The sequence below is a fragment of the Mixophyes fleayi genome, chromosome 7 (assembly GCF_038048845.1).
Source record: "Mixophyes fleayi isolate aMixFle1 chromosome 7, aMixFle1.hap1, whole genome shotgun sequence".
NCBI lineage: Eukaryota > Metazoa > Chordata > Amphibia > Anura > Limnodynastidae > Mixophyes > Mixophyes fleayi.
The window spans coordinates 49,976,264-49,989,366 of NC_134408.1; the positions used below are offsets into that span (position 1 = coordinate 49,976,264).

At 37.1% G+C, this 13,103-nt stretch overlaps 1 protein-coding gene across 1 annotated transcript in view; it reads right to left on the reverse strand.

The window, feature by feature from the left end:
• NUBP1 (NUBP iron-sulfur cluster assembly factor 1, cytosolic) overlaps nucleotides 1–13,103 on the reverse strand; it is a 40,107-nt gene that overhangs the window by 6,959 nt on the left and 20,045 nt on the right. Inside the window, exons 4-7 of the mRNA XM_075179818.1 lie at nucleotides 5,651–5,719; nucleotides 4,679–4,711; nucleotides 3,121–3,211; nucleotides 59–213 (exon numbers count right to left, since the gene is read on the reverse strand). Of these exons, the coding sequence (XP_075035919.1) occupies nucleotides 59–213; nucleotides 3,121–3,211; nucleotides 4,679–4,711; nucleotides 5,651–5,719 (348 nt within the window). The remainder of the gene's footprint in view (nucleotides 1–58; nucleotides 214–3,120; nucleotides 3,212–4,678; nucleotides 4,712–5,650; nucleotides 5,720–13,103) is intronic.

Sequence of the window (13,103 nt, forward strand, 5' to 3'; positions counted from 1 at the left end):
ATTCTAGTAAGTGAAATTGGAAATATTGATCCATTAGAGAGCAGAGAAGATACCTTACCTGAGGAGTAGTGATGATTACTGCACCAGTAATATGAGCTGCACTAAGATACTGTACTACAGATAGATGTTCATCAGAAGTGCCAGGAGGGGTATCTACTATCAGGTAATCCACTTCACCCCAGTCTACATCTCTCAAAAATTGTTTGATCATGCCTAGAAGAGTAAACAACACAATCTTAACCTCCAACACATCAACTATTCCAGAATTATTTAACACTTTACTTTAAAGTAGGAATGTACCAAATCTAATTAAGGAGTTAGTCAAATCTCTAATCCTATTAACAACATATATGTCTCACCTAAGGTATTCTCCATTCTCTGTTGCATGGCTTTTCTACATACAGGACTTTATTTAGAATGGAGTAGAGTATTGCAAGTTGAGTCTTTGAAAACTTTGTGGAAAGCCATAATGAGCTGCTAACATGGGATAGCAACTTCCTTGTGACAATCACCTACCAAGTTGGTGGCTCTGTCCTGCAGTGCACTGTTTCTTGTTTTCCATCACAATAAGGCAATTTTGCATCAATTACCTAAATTTCTTCTTCTAAGGTAGTTTCTTTATGCTGTTGTCCTTCCTTACATTCTTAGGAAGTGGCTCTTCACTCAGGGAATGTGCTACATGCCTTCAAAGATTTTCATTTAAAAGCTCAGTCTCTTTGTACTTCTATGGAGATCAAGACATTGTTAAGACATATTCTCTCAAGGGCAAGGTCTACCCTCTTTTCTAGGATCATAGGCCAGGCTGCAAACACATACTGGGCTTTTTGGTGCCATACTTATTTTGAACAACTGTACAAGGGGATGATGTAGTCTTCCATGTACACCTTCACAAAGTCTTACAAATGAAACATTTGGTTACATCAGCAGATGAAGCTTTGGGCACAAAGCGCTGCATATAGCAGTAATTTCATGAATTCTGACCGGCCTTTTCTTTTCAATTTCCCACTTTTTTCAGGTGGGTCACTTTGAGATGTCCTACCTAATGCGGTGGTCCCATCATGAAACACATAATGAAACAGGATATTTGCACTTGCTATTAAATCCATTACTGTTGCAGTTCACTTGGGGACAAAGGGATATTTTTTCCCTACCCGTGCATACTTATTGGTACAAATAGACATCCTGGGGTCATGGCCTGTAGGAAGACGAGTTGGTTGTTCTTACTTAATTTCCAACCACCAAAATTCAGGGCCTATAACTACAGTCCTCTTACAAATTAAACTAAAAGGCTAGTAAAGTACAAAAATAAAAATTTGTAAGGTATCTATGTGAAAGAGATAACCACTATAACCTTAATAAATCTGGTTAAACATACAGTGAAGTCCATAAATATTGGGACATCAACACAATTCTCATATTTTGGGCTCTGTACGCCACCACAATGGATTTGAAATGAAACTAACAAGATGTGCTTTAACTGCAGACTTTCAGCTTTAATTTGAGGGTATTTACATCCAAATCAGGTGAACGGTGAAGGAATTACAACGGTTTCTATATGTGCCTCACACTTTTTAAGGGAACAAAAGTAATGGGACAATCGACTCAAAACCTATTTCATGGACATGTGTGGGCTATTCCCTCATTATCTCATCATCAATCAAGCAGGTAAAAGGTCTGGAGTGGATTCTAGGTGTGACATTTGCATTTGGAATCTGTTGCTGTCGACTCTCAATATGAGATCCAAAGGGCTGTCACTATCAATGAAGCAAACCATCATTAGGCTGAAAAATCAAAACAAACCCATCAGAGAGATAGCAAAAACATTAGGTGTGGCCAAATCAACTGTTTGGAACATTCTTAAAAAGAAAGAACGCACCGGAGAGCTCAGCAACACCAAAAGACCCGGACGACCACGAAAAACAACTGTGGTGGTTGACAGAAGATTTTTTTCCCTGGTGAAGAAAAACCCCTTCACAACAGTTGGCCAAATCAAGAACACTCTCCAGGAGGTAGGTGTATATGTGTCAAAGTCAACAATCAAGAGAAGACTTCACAAGAGTGAATATAGAGGATTCACCACAAGATGTAAACCATTTGTGAGCCACAAAAACAGGAAGACCAGATTAGAATTTGGCAAACATCTAAAAAAAGCCATTACAGTTCTGGAACAACATCCTATGAACAAATGAGACAAAGATCAACTTGTACCAGAGTGATGGGAAGAGAAGAGTATGGAGAAGGAAAGGAACTGATCATGATCCAAAACATACCACCTCATCAGTGAAGCATGGTGGTGGTAGTGTCATGGTGTGGGCATGTATGGCTGCCAATGGAACTGGTTCCCTTGTATTTATTGATGATGTGACTGCTGACAAAAGCAGCAGGATGAATTCTGAAGTGTTTCGGGCAATATTATCTGCTCATATTCAGTCAAATGCTTCAGAACTCATTGGACGACGCTTCACAGTGCAGATGGACAATGACCCGAAGCATACTGCAAAAGCAACCAAAGAGTTTTTTAACGCTAACAAGTGGAATGTTATGCAATGGCCAAGTCAATCACTTGACCTAATTCCCCCAGAAAAAGCAGGAATTGAAGACATTTGCAGTAGAGGCCTGGCAGAGCATCACCAGGGATGAAACCCAGCTTCTGGTGATGTCTATGCCTTCCAGACTTCAGGCTGTAATTGACTGCAAAGGATTTGCAACAAAGTATTAAAAAGTGAAAGTTTGATGTAGGATTGTTTAGTTTGTCCCATTACTTTTGGTCCCTTAAAAAGTGGTAGGCACATATAGAAACCGTTGTAATTCCTACACTGTTCACCTGATTTGGATGTAAACTCCCTTAAATTAAAGCTGAAAATCTGCATTTAAAGCACATCTTGTTGGTTTCATTTCAAATCTATTGTGGTGGTGTATAGAGCCCAAAATATGAGAATTGTGTTGATGTCCCAATATTTACGGACTTGACTGTATAGTACATTTTATACAACTTGATAATGGCCCACTGACAGACCTGTAGCCTTGTCATGCTATATTCATATTTTTGTACAGATTTATTCTGGTTTAGACACAATGCATCAATGAATTGATATATATGGTATAGCTTTTAATACAAACCATTTTTTTTAGGTCCTCTCCATATGACTGCATCATCAGGACTACCAAGCAAGAAACCAACAGACATCACAGCCAGATTGTCTTCTACGTACTGAAACACAACCATGGAAATACTTTACAATACACAAGTGACAAGAATATATGTAAACTATATCATTATACTGCGGGGTTGTACCTTCTGTAAAATAGAAAGTTATTTAATTAAAAAAACAAAAAACAAAACAAAACAGAAAGCCATCCTCCGAAAATCTTCTATATTTTATTCAACATTCTATGACAATCGTTATGTGACAAATTGTTTGTTTACTGCCTTACAGTCTAATTTCTCTGAAATGCTGGTATATCTAAGCTTAACCCAACTGTACTTTGTATAAATACTATGTGTAATACAGATTAACCTTACTGTAATTCTGTATTTACATATATAACACTATGGACTATGGTATAGGTGTGTGAGCTAGTTTGTGTATGACATAAGGCTTTAGTATTCAATATTTATTAACCCTGTAATGATCACTCTATGCCTTAATGTCCAGACTAGATTACATGTTTATAGGATATGCCAGATTCCCGGAGAATAATTTAATTTCATAGTCTACTCTGGTGGTGGTTTTATAATGTCTTTTTTATATTAAAAATAAATAAATAAAAAATGTCTACATAGTGGGGAAAAATATATTTTTTGTTTGTTATAGTAGCTGGAAATAGCAAGTAAAATTGAAGGTGGGAAAATACACTTTTCTATGATTACCATTTATTTGTACACAATTAAAACAACCCCAGAAATCTATCCTAATATTTAGTTGGGTTGTTCTCCTGATTATAGGACTCTATCTGGAAAGACAGTTAGTAGACCACTATAACAAGAAGTTTAATACTGTTTAGGTAGAGGAGGCCACTGTCTAACCTTCTCGTCACTACTCCATCACTGGTTTTCTACAGCGACTCAAATGTGAAAGCAATACTTCCGCACTGGGGGCACAGCAATCATTAAGTGCTGTGTATTACTGGGGCTATGCTTTGATTCAGCTCTATTGGAACTAGAGGCTGAGAGGGACAGGCTGGATTCAGTAGTTTGTGGGAGGGGGAAAGCATCCGATTGTTGAATGTACAGGGCACAGCACAATAGGGAGGACAGGAAGGAATTCCATCTTGCATAATCATATAGAATTTAGTTCAGATATTTTGATTAAAAAGAAGCAGTGAATATCAGATATGAAAGGCAGTGGGTCACTAAAGTCTGACAATGTCTTCAGCAAAACACACCTGGAGATGAGAAGCCTCTCATACAAACAACTTCTTTTGTTTCAAATTGTACCATTCAGAGTATAAAGAATAAGGTACCCCTTTACTGTAAAATAAAGAGGGATAGTAAAGGTGGTCTTACAGTTCCATAGACTGTATAAAGCAGTCACCCTTTGGCCTTGTGCATTTATATGGTCACAGATCTCATTGGTGGCTTCTAATAGACTTGTATTTTAGGGGATACAGTGTCCCCATTATACATTGAAACAATCATCTAGTTCAAAAATCTGCATTACAGAATATAGATACTTACAACTGGTGACCATCCAGAGCCACTTTGGTGAACCTATTAAAAAGAAAACCGATTATATAAATAACCACATTCAAAATATTATGAATATTTTGTATTAAAACGTAAGAGTTAGAAACATAATACAAGAACTGTAACGAAAAGGTTTACTTCCTGTCAGTGTGATCTGAATTAATTTGATTAAACAGCACATCCACCTTAAGGGATTCACATGGGTGCTTTTTAAATAGGTTTGCATTTTAAAGGTTGCTCACCAATGTATTGCATAACAAGCACAAACTTATATAGACCTGTAACAGTGTTTGGGAGAATAGAGATCAATAGATTTTAATACATATGGGAAATATTTACCTCCTAGAAAGTAAAATATAAGGACATAAGAAGTCTTTCATCCTGGACAATGAAGTTCTTGGTGGCTTCTACTGTCTAATCTTAGATTTTATTTTAGGTTGTGTTATTCATTTTAATGTAGGTGTACTAGTTATTGCAACTAAACATTTATAGTTCAATTTTAACCTTTCACATTCCATTTTATTTACTTTTTGATGTACTTATCTTTTTAGTTTCAATATGTATTTTCTATCTTTTTAAACAATAGTTCTTGTGAACTTGGATTGGATGCTACTTGCTGGAGCTTGAAGGCAGTGTAATGTTTGACCGAGATAAATATGATTGTGAAAGGGAGGACCGAAGTAGAGGGGCTACTAGAGGTACAGTTCAAATGAAGAGCACAAATAAATGTGAAGTATTTTATTTATGGCGCTCTCTGGCATAGATGTAGTATATGTCCTAACCGGCCACTGTAGTGAAACATATGGTTGAATTTGAAGACAGAGTGATGAAAAGAACAGATCATTCACAGCTGTTTATATAAGTATTTATGTTCCTCAAGTTTTATATTCATTTTATGTACATGAAATTGCTTAAAAAGTTCAATAAACATGTCCCAAAAAGTGACAGATTTTATTCAATTACCTGTTCTCCTTCTAGACCCATAATTTTTGGAATAGATGGGCCACAGATATCCACATCAAGCAAAGCAATCTGCAAGAAAGGAAAAAGAATATAGGTAAAAGGTTTTATATACAAGCTTTGTATCATATAAGTGTGTTTAACACCACAATCTTTATACACCATTGTGACAGGAGCCTAATATCACTATCCTTTCCTGTTAGCCAACTGTCTGAGAATTTAAATACTAATGAGATGAAATATTCTGTGCTGTTATTAACATTTTAATACTCCAAATGGCTCCAGGTTGTTTAGCTACACTCACTCACATGTGTAACCAGAGTTACATAAGCTACTGGACCATCTGTAGCACTTATTCTAAGTCTCCGGGTCCATAGACAGATTTAAAAAGTGTTGCAACACTAATTTTTAAGCCATGTTTTTCTCAGAAGTGAGGCCAATCTACCTGCTGTGTTTTGTGCACAATGTCTACTGGGATGACTACTATAGACACAAAAGTAAAGTGCTCTATTGCCAGCTTTCTGAGCCTCAATCTGATGGCCAAATCTCACAGTTTCACAGCCATCATCAGATCTATTATTCCACAGTTCAACCCCACATAACATATACAGTGGCATTAATATGTGACACAGAAGCATGGCTATTAGGACACAGTCTTGTGAAACAGAGGAAAAAAGCTCATTTACTGGGAGAAAATAGAAAGATCATCATCATCATTTATTTATATAGCGCCAACATATTCCGTAGCGATTTACAATTGGGGACAAACATAATAAACTAATAAACAAACTGGGTAAAACAGACAAAGAGGTGAACAGGCCCTGCTCGCAAGCTTACAATCTATGGGATGATGAGCATGCAGATGATGCCAACATGAATTATTGTTACTGGAGGATGGCTTCATGGAGATAAACTGGTACTAGCAGGGCTGTATTGGCACTCCTAAAAAAGGGAGGGAGATGAACAAGTCTATTTATGATGAAATGGGCGTAAGTAGGCGGTTGCATGAGATAAATGGTTTCCTATAGATTGTAAGCTTGCGAGCAGGGTTCTCTTACCGCTCTGTCTGTATGCATTACCCAGTATTGTCTTATTAATGTTTGTTCCCAATTGTAAAGCGCTACGGAATTTGCTGGCGCTATATAAATAAATGTTGTTGATGATAAGGGAATTAAGACACCAGATGATAGAGTTAGTTCAGTATTCTGACATTGCACTCTGACTGGTAGAAACTAAGCAAATGACAGTTTGTGCTAAATAAATAAAGTTAGTAAAACAACAATAAATAAAATACAAACATATTACTCAGTGCTTTACTAATGGCTTTTTTAGTCATGCACAGCAGTCCCAGCCCCAGCGGCACTTTCAGTCTAAACTCTGGCTGACCCTTAGGAGAAGTTTAGCAGTAAAGAGAATTTAATGGAGAGTTGTCGATGGAGTTAGACAGCTGCAGTTTATCAATATGTGAGCAGCTAAATAAGGGATAACACCAGTTATATAAACAATAGTACTGCTGACAAGTTGTGTTTTTGTTTTATAGGTTCAAACTTTTTAACTCCTTTATTAACAACAAATGTTATTCACCAGGACTGGACAGGAAGCCTAGAAGGTGCACTGGGATTTGTAGAAGTGCAGTCTCCACTTCTGTCACCAGTCGAAGCCTACGAGTGCTAACAGCAAAGAGGTTGAAGGGTAGGTAATCTCCCTGCTTCTACACAGAGGTATTTAATATTATTGTGTGTGCAGCATAACACCAATTATTATTTTTTTTGTAAGCAATGAAATAAAGTTCTCTCCTATTGTGCTGAGAACCCTTTCTACACCATAGCAAATTTGATGCGCTGAGGAAAACAAAATAAATAAATTAAAAGGAAATGTTGCGATATATATAACAGGCACCAGAAACTAAAGGGATTTAATTTGTAGGTAACAACTCTCTTGTTCCCTATGTTGGATTAACCTTGATGTTCAAAATGTAAAAACAGGTTGCTTGTGCCTCTTGCACATAAACTAGGGGAAGCTCACTGCCAATATCAAGAAGGTCCATTGTGATCACAGCAGCTGCACTAGAGTACCTGCTCTTAATAAATGTGAGAAAGGGAAGCAAATATAGCCCTTTCCAGCCTGAAATGTCATTAGTCAACGTTGATCCAAGCTAAAAACTTAACATTTGCCAAAATTCAGTCTTTCACAAAAAGTAATTGGTTATATAATTGAGCTATTTCAACACGTCTAAGCACCTGTTGTCATACTTCATCAGCCGTGAATTACAGGAGAGCATTTCCGTTGAAGCTCTAAAAGATGGCTATCAAGTAAATAATTAGTTTGTCCTTAACTTACCCTGCACTTTGTAGAAAAGGAATAAACACAAAAGGAAATTGGGAGTGGTGGGCTATTGGCAGAATATGCTTTCATTTATTTTGCTTGTACTAAACAAATAGGCACTGCATAGAGTATAAAAAAAAGTCTGACTTCAGAATAAAAAAAAGAAAAACAACTAAATATTTAAAGGAAATAACATTGTCTACTTTGTTATTGTAGGACTCCTACATGCTCCAATGAACATGCCAATATACATCTGTGGAATAATTTGGACGCTGCACTGACACGGTCAATGAAGTTGATTAGAACGTCATCCAGCAGAAATATACACACACACACATTATATTTATATATATATACACACACACACACACACACTATAATATATATATATATATATATATATATATATATATATATATATATATATATATATATATATATATATATATATATATATATATATATAGCGCCTCGAAAGGTTTGGCAAATATGTCAATGTTAGTAGCTACCTTAAAATAGATTTGTTAATAAACAACATAACTTGATATTTATAGAAAACATTGTATTTACATTTGTATTGTTGTTGAATGCAAGCTATTGTAAACATGATTGTACTGGGTTACCTGCCATTTTTGGCTAAATGACGTCAACAATGGCTGCAGGGTCCTTCAACATAATTAGCGCCAAGAAGTTTGTTGTATGCAGGAAAATATCTCACACTGAGAACTTTTGAAGGTTATTACTTGCTCTTTTATATAAGCTAGCTTTTATTTCAAGTTTAATGACTGATTAAGTTATACAATTATGTTTGGGGACTATTCTAGGACTTTCATACCCTTGCATATGGAGCATTATCCTGCATAAATATCTTGTTCGTCGAATGGTACACTGCGACCCTGGAGGAATTTACCTGATCACTACGGATCTTCAGATACAATAAAGCATTGAAACCTTGCTTTATACATGACACCGTCCCCGATCTGTGCCATAAAGACGTAACTCACAACTTTTTGAATGTTGAAATTGGACGCATGCGTGAAGTGTACAAGAAATACTCATGCTATGTGAGGGAGTGGCCGCATCAGGTTGGGGCGTACCATGTTCCCTGGGGGGTATATCTAATGCTTCATAAGTCCGGAATCGCCTCATCCCCCCTTCCCTAAAAACACCCCCACAATGCTGTGAGTACCTGCCGCTGGTGCAGGCAGCATTGAAGTGATTATTTCTCAATCTTTCAGGGTTTGTTTTCCAGTGAGTAGAACTCAGTAGGACTGTCAGTTGTCATACCTTGTCAGAGATAGGGTGTGACAAGTTATGTGCATCTTTTGGCACCACTGTTGTACGTAGACCTGATGCTTGGATAGCAGTCCCAGTTGGAAATGGACGCCTCCTGATTGGCCCCCTTCACTATATACGCTACATCCCAGAATCCTCTAGCAACCAGAACCACACACCTTCCATTAGTCTGGCTGTAGAGCACATCTCAACCTGATCCTGAGCACAAAGCTGGTGAAAAAAAAGCAATCAAAATTACTTTATTGAATCCAGAAGTACCAACTAGAGCTCTGGAAAAATCATGTGACCAGCAAAAACAAAACAAAAAACAAATTGAATCAACAGTGTATTGTGATGGCACACTATGGGGGGAGATTCAATTAGACGTATGGTGTCTCCGGAAAGTCCACGAGACACCTTGTGGGGTGCAAGGAAAAATTAGAGATTACTTCCGTAATTGCTGGAGATGTCCGCTATAGATTGATATAAATAATTCTATATTTAAAAGGAAAAGAAAGGTAAACACTCTATAGCACTTACAAGTACACATCGATCAGCAAAGCTGGGAGTTGTAGTTAAACAGGTGATAGAGATATAGGTAAAGCCTGCTTTAGGACATACACAAAAAAAAAATAAGTATGTACATTTAAAAGCAGAAAATTGATACAAAATAATTAAGCAAGTAATTACTGTGGACTACCTAACTCACTCCTCTTAGAGATACTTAAAGAAGATGTAGTAGAAAAGATGGATTAAGTGGCAGGTAGAAAGTTCAAAGCAAATAATAGGCCCTCATGTATTTCAAATCTCATAATTTACAGGGATGACTTCACTGACAATGTCTGCACTATTCAGAAGGAACAATTATTTCACAGAAACCTTTTCCTAGCAATTAGGATCAAGAGCTTAAGAGACAAAATAATAAAAAAAAAAATTATATATATATATATATATATATATATATATATATATATATATATATATATATATATATATATATATATATATATATATATAGCAACAACAGATATAAATGGCACTATTAACCACAGCGTAAACACTTAAATATATATCTCCAATTTCAAATACATGTACATAAGAACAATATCAAAAACATGAAAGTCCAAAAAGACACTTGACTCCTGTATGAGTGGCAGCCTTGAAAGCCTGGAACCAGATAGTAAGTCCGGACAAAGATGATACCAAATAAACATAATTGGGAAAGGTAATAACATGCGTACCGTAAGGCAAACAGCAATAGGTATTTGTGAGAAGATAGAGAATCCTCTTCAGAGATTGTTCCTCCAAATCTCCACCAATCAGCAAAACAATGTGAAAAGAACAAGCATAGTGTAATATCGTAATGAAAGTGCACCTGATGGCAATGGCTCACCACTAAACACCAGGGGGTAAATGTATGAACATGCGGGTTCTTCAACACCCGCGTGTTCGGCGATTAAATTTCAAGCGGCGCTGCATTGTTAAGGGAAGCTTCCCTTTACAATGCAGCGCCGCTTGAAATTTAATCGCCGAACACGCGGGTGTTGAAGAACCCGCATGTTCATACATTTACCCCCAGGACTCTATATAGTGTATGGGATATAAATCCCAAAGAGAATCATAAAACAGGACACCAATGTGAGTACACCTAATAGGTATAAGATCTGCGTACCAGATATCATAGAGAAGACATCATATCTCAATAGGTATGTTGATTGGAAGTTTCTCATATGCAGGACAGACAACCTCACAGCCAGAACCTCATAATGGTTTGGAAGCTCCTTCCTCATAGCAAACAGACACTATGGTCTAGATTTACTAAGCTGCGGGTTTGAAAAAGAGGGGATGTTGCCTATAGCAACCAATCAGATTCTAGCTTTCATTTATTTAGTACCTTCTACAAAATGACAGCTAGAATCTGATTGGTTGCTATAGGTAACATCCCCACTTTTTCAAACCCGCAGCTTAGTAAATCTAGCCCCATGTGTCTGTGTGCAAAAAGAAAAAATAATAATTATATATATATTTTTTTTTTATTCCCCCCCCCCCCCGAGTACATAGCCTTAAGCAGCAATTGTCATCAAAAGTTACGCCAATGTCTAAATCTGCAACAATGTGACAATGATTAAATGATATTAGTTCAATCACTGTGCACACAAAATATAGTCTTTTCTGAGTTATTAGTAGGGATGTGCACCGGCCACTTTTGGGGTTTTGGGTTCTGATTAGCTTGATTTTTGGGGTTCTGATATGTTTTGCAAAAACACCTGATGAAAGGTTTTGGTTCTGATTTAGGGTTTTGGGTTCTGATTTATTTTTAAAAAAGCATAAGAAGTGCTAAAACCAATTTTTTTGTTTGTTTTTCACTCCTACGCTATTATTAACCTCAATAACATTCAATAACAATCATTTCCACTAATTTCCAGTCTATTCTGAACACCTCACAATATTGATTTTAGGCCAAAAGGTTGCACCGAGGTAGCTGGATGTCTAAGCTAAGCGACACAAGTGGGCGGCACAAACACGTGGGCCATCTAGTAGTGGCACTGCAGGCTTGAATGGCCTTTTGCTGCTCCTCCATCCTCTGCAGCATATAGAGGGTGGAGTTCTAGCGCGTCACTACCTCTTGTTTTCGTTGATGACAGGGCATTTTCATTCTTTTTTTATTTGGCAGTAACATTGAACGTAGTTTTATATCTGATACTAATATTTCTGGACTGCAAGAAGAGTGAACGTATTTTAATTGAGCAGTACTAATATTTCTGGACTGCAACAACAGTGAACGTAGGTATTGCAGTACTAATATTTCTGGACTGCAACAATATATTGCTCTAGAAATTTTTTTATACTTATTAAATAATTTTTTTGTAATTATTTTTGTATAATTTTTTTTATGATTTTTTAATATTTTTAAAATAACTATGGACTAAGCAGGACAGAGCACAGGACAAAAGCACCACTGGAACCAGCAGGACAGAGCACAGGACAAAAGCACCACTGGACCCAGCAGGACAGAGCACAGAACAAAAGCACCACTGGACCCAGCAGGACAGAGCACAGGACAAAAGCACCACTGGACCCAGCAGGACAGAGCACAGTAGAAACTAACTAACTAACCACTGGACACAGGAGCACCACTACACTATCTACAACCTCCCGCTTCCCTGATCTCAGCCCGAATGAAGATGGCGGCCGCAAGCGGGGAATTTATGCAATCCGAGTCTCGCGAGATCTGACGCGAGCCTCGTTTTCATTTTTTTGCCCACCGGAAATATCCGAACAGTACTCGGATCCCGTGCGGATCCGCACTGTTCGGGTGGGCTCGGATTAGCAGAACCCGAGCCCGCTCATCCCTAGTTATTAGTCAAGTCCAAAAATAAAAAGCCTCCAAAACCATTCAACATCACTCTAATATAAGTTTATAATAATGGCAATAACAGATAAGCAACGTCTGTACTCAAACGGTTAACACTGACACAGTAAACTGCACTGCCAGTAAATGCTTCTAATATTGAAGGCCAAACTTGAAATTAATTTAATAATGTTGTGACTGCTGGGTTTCATTAAAGTTTCTGATGTAACATAGAATCAAACATCTGCTCTAAATTACAGGAAATAAAAGTTAATTTTCTATATAATGCTGAATGGCTTAATAGATATTCTACTTGATTCCAAACTCTTTCATGTTTGAGTATAACCCAATTTTTCCTCATGTAAAGCTTAATGACATACAGGGCCTCATTTAGAACAGGCTACTATTTTTCGGCCCAAGCGTAAACATTAATTTCCAAATGCAAAATCGATATCTTAAGAATGTGCATGTATGCGACCGCATCATTGCTATAAGCGTATCTTG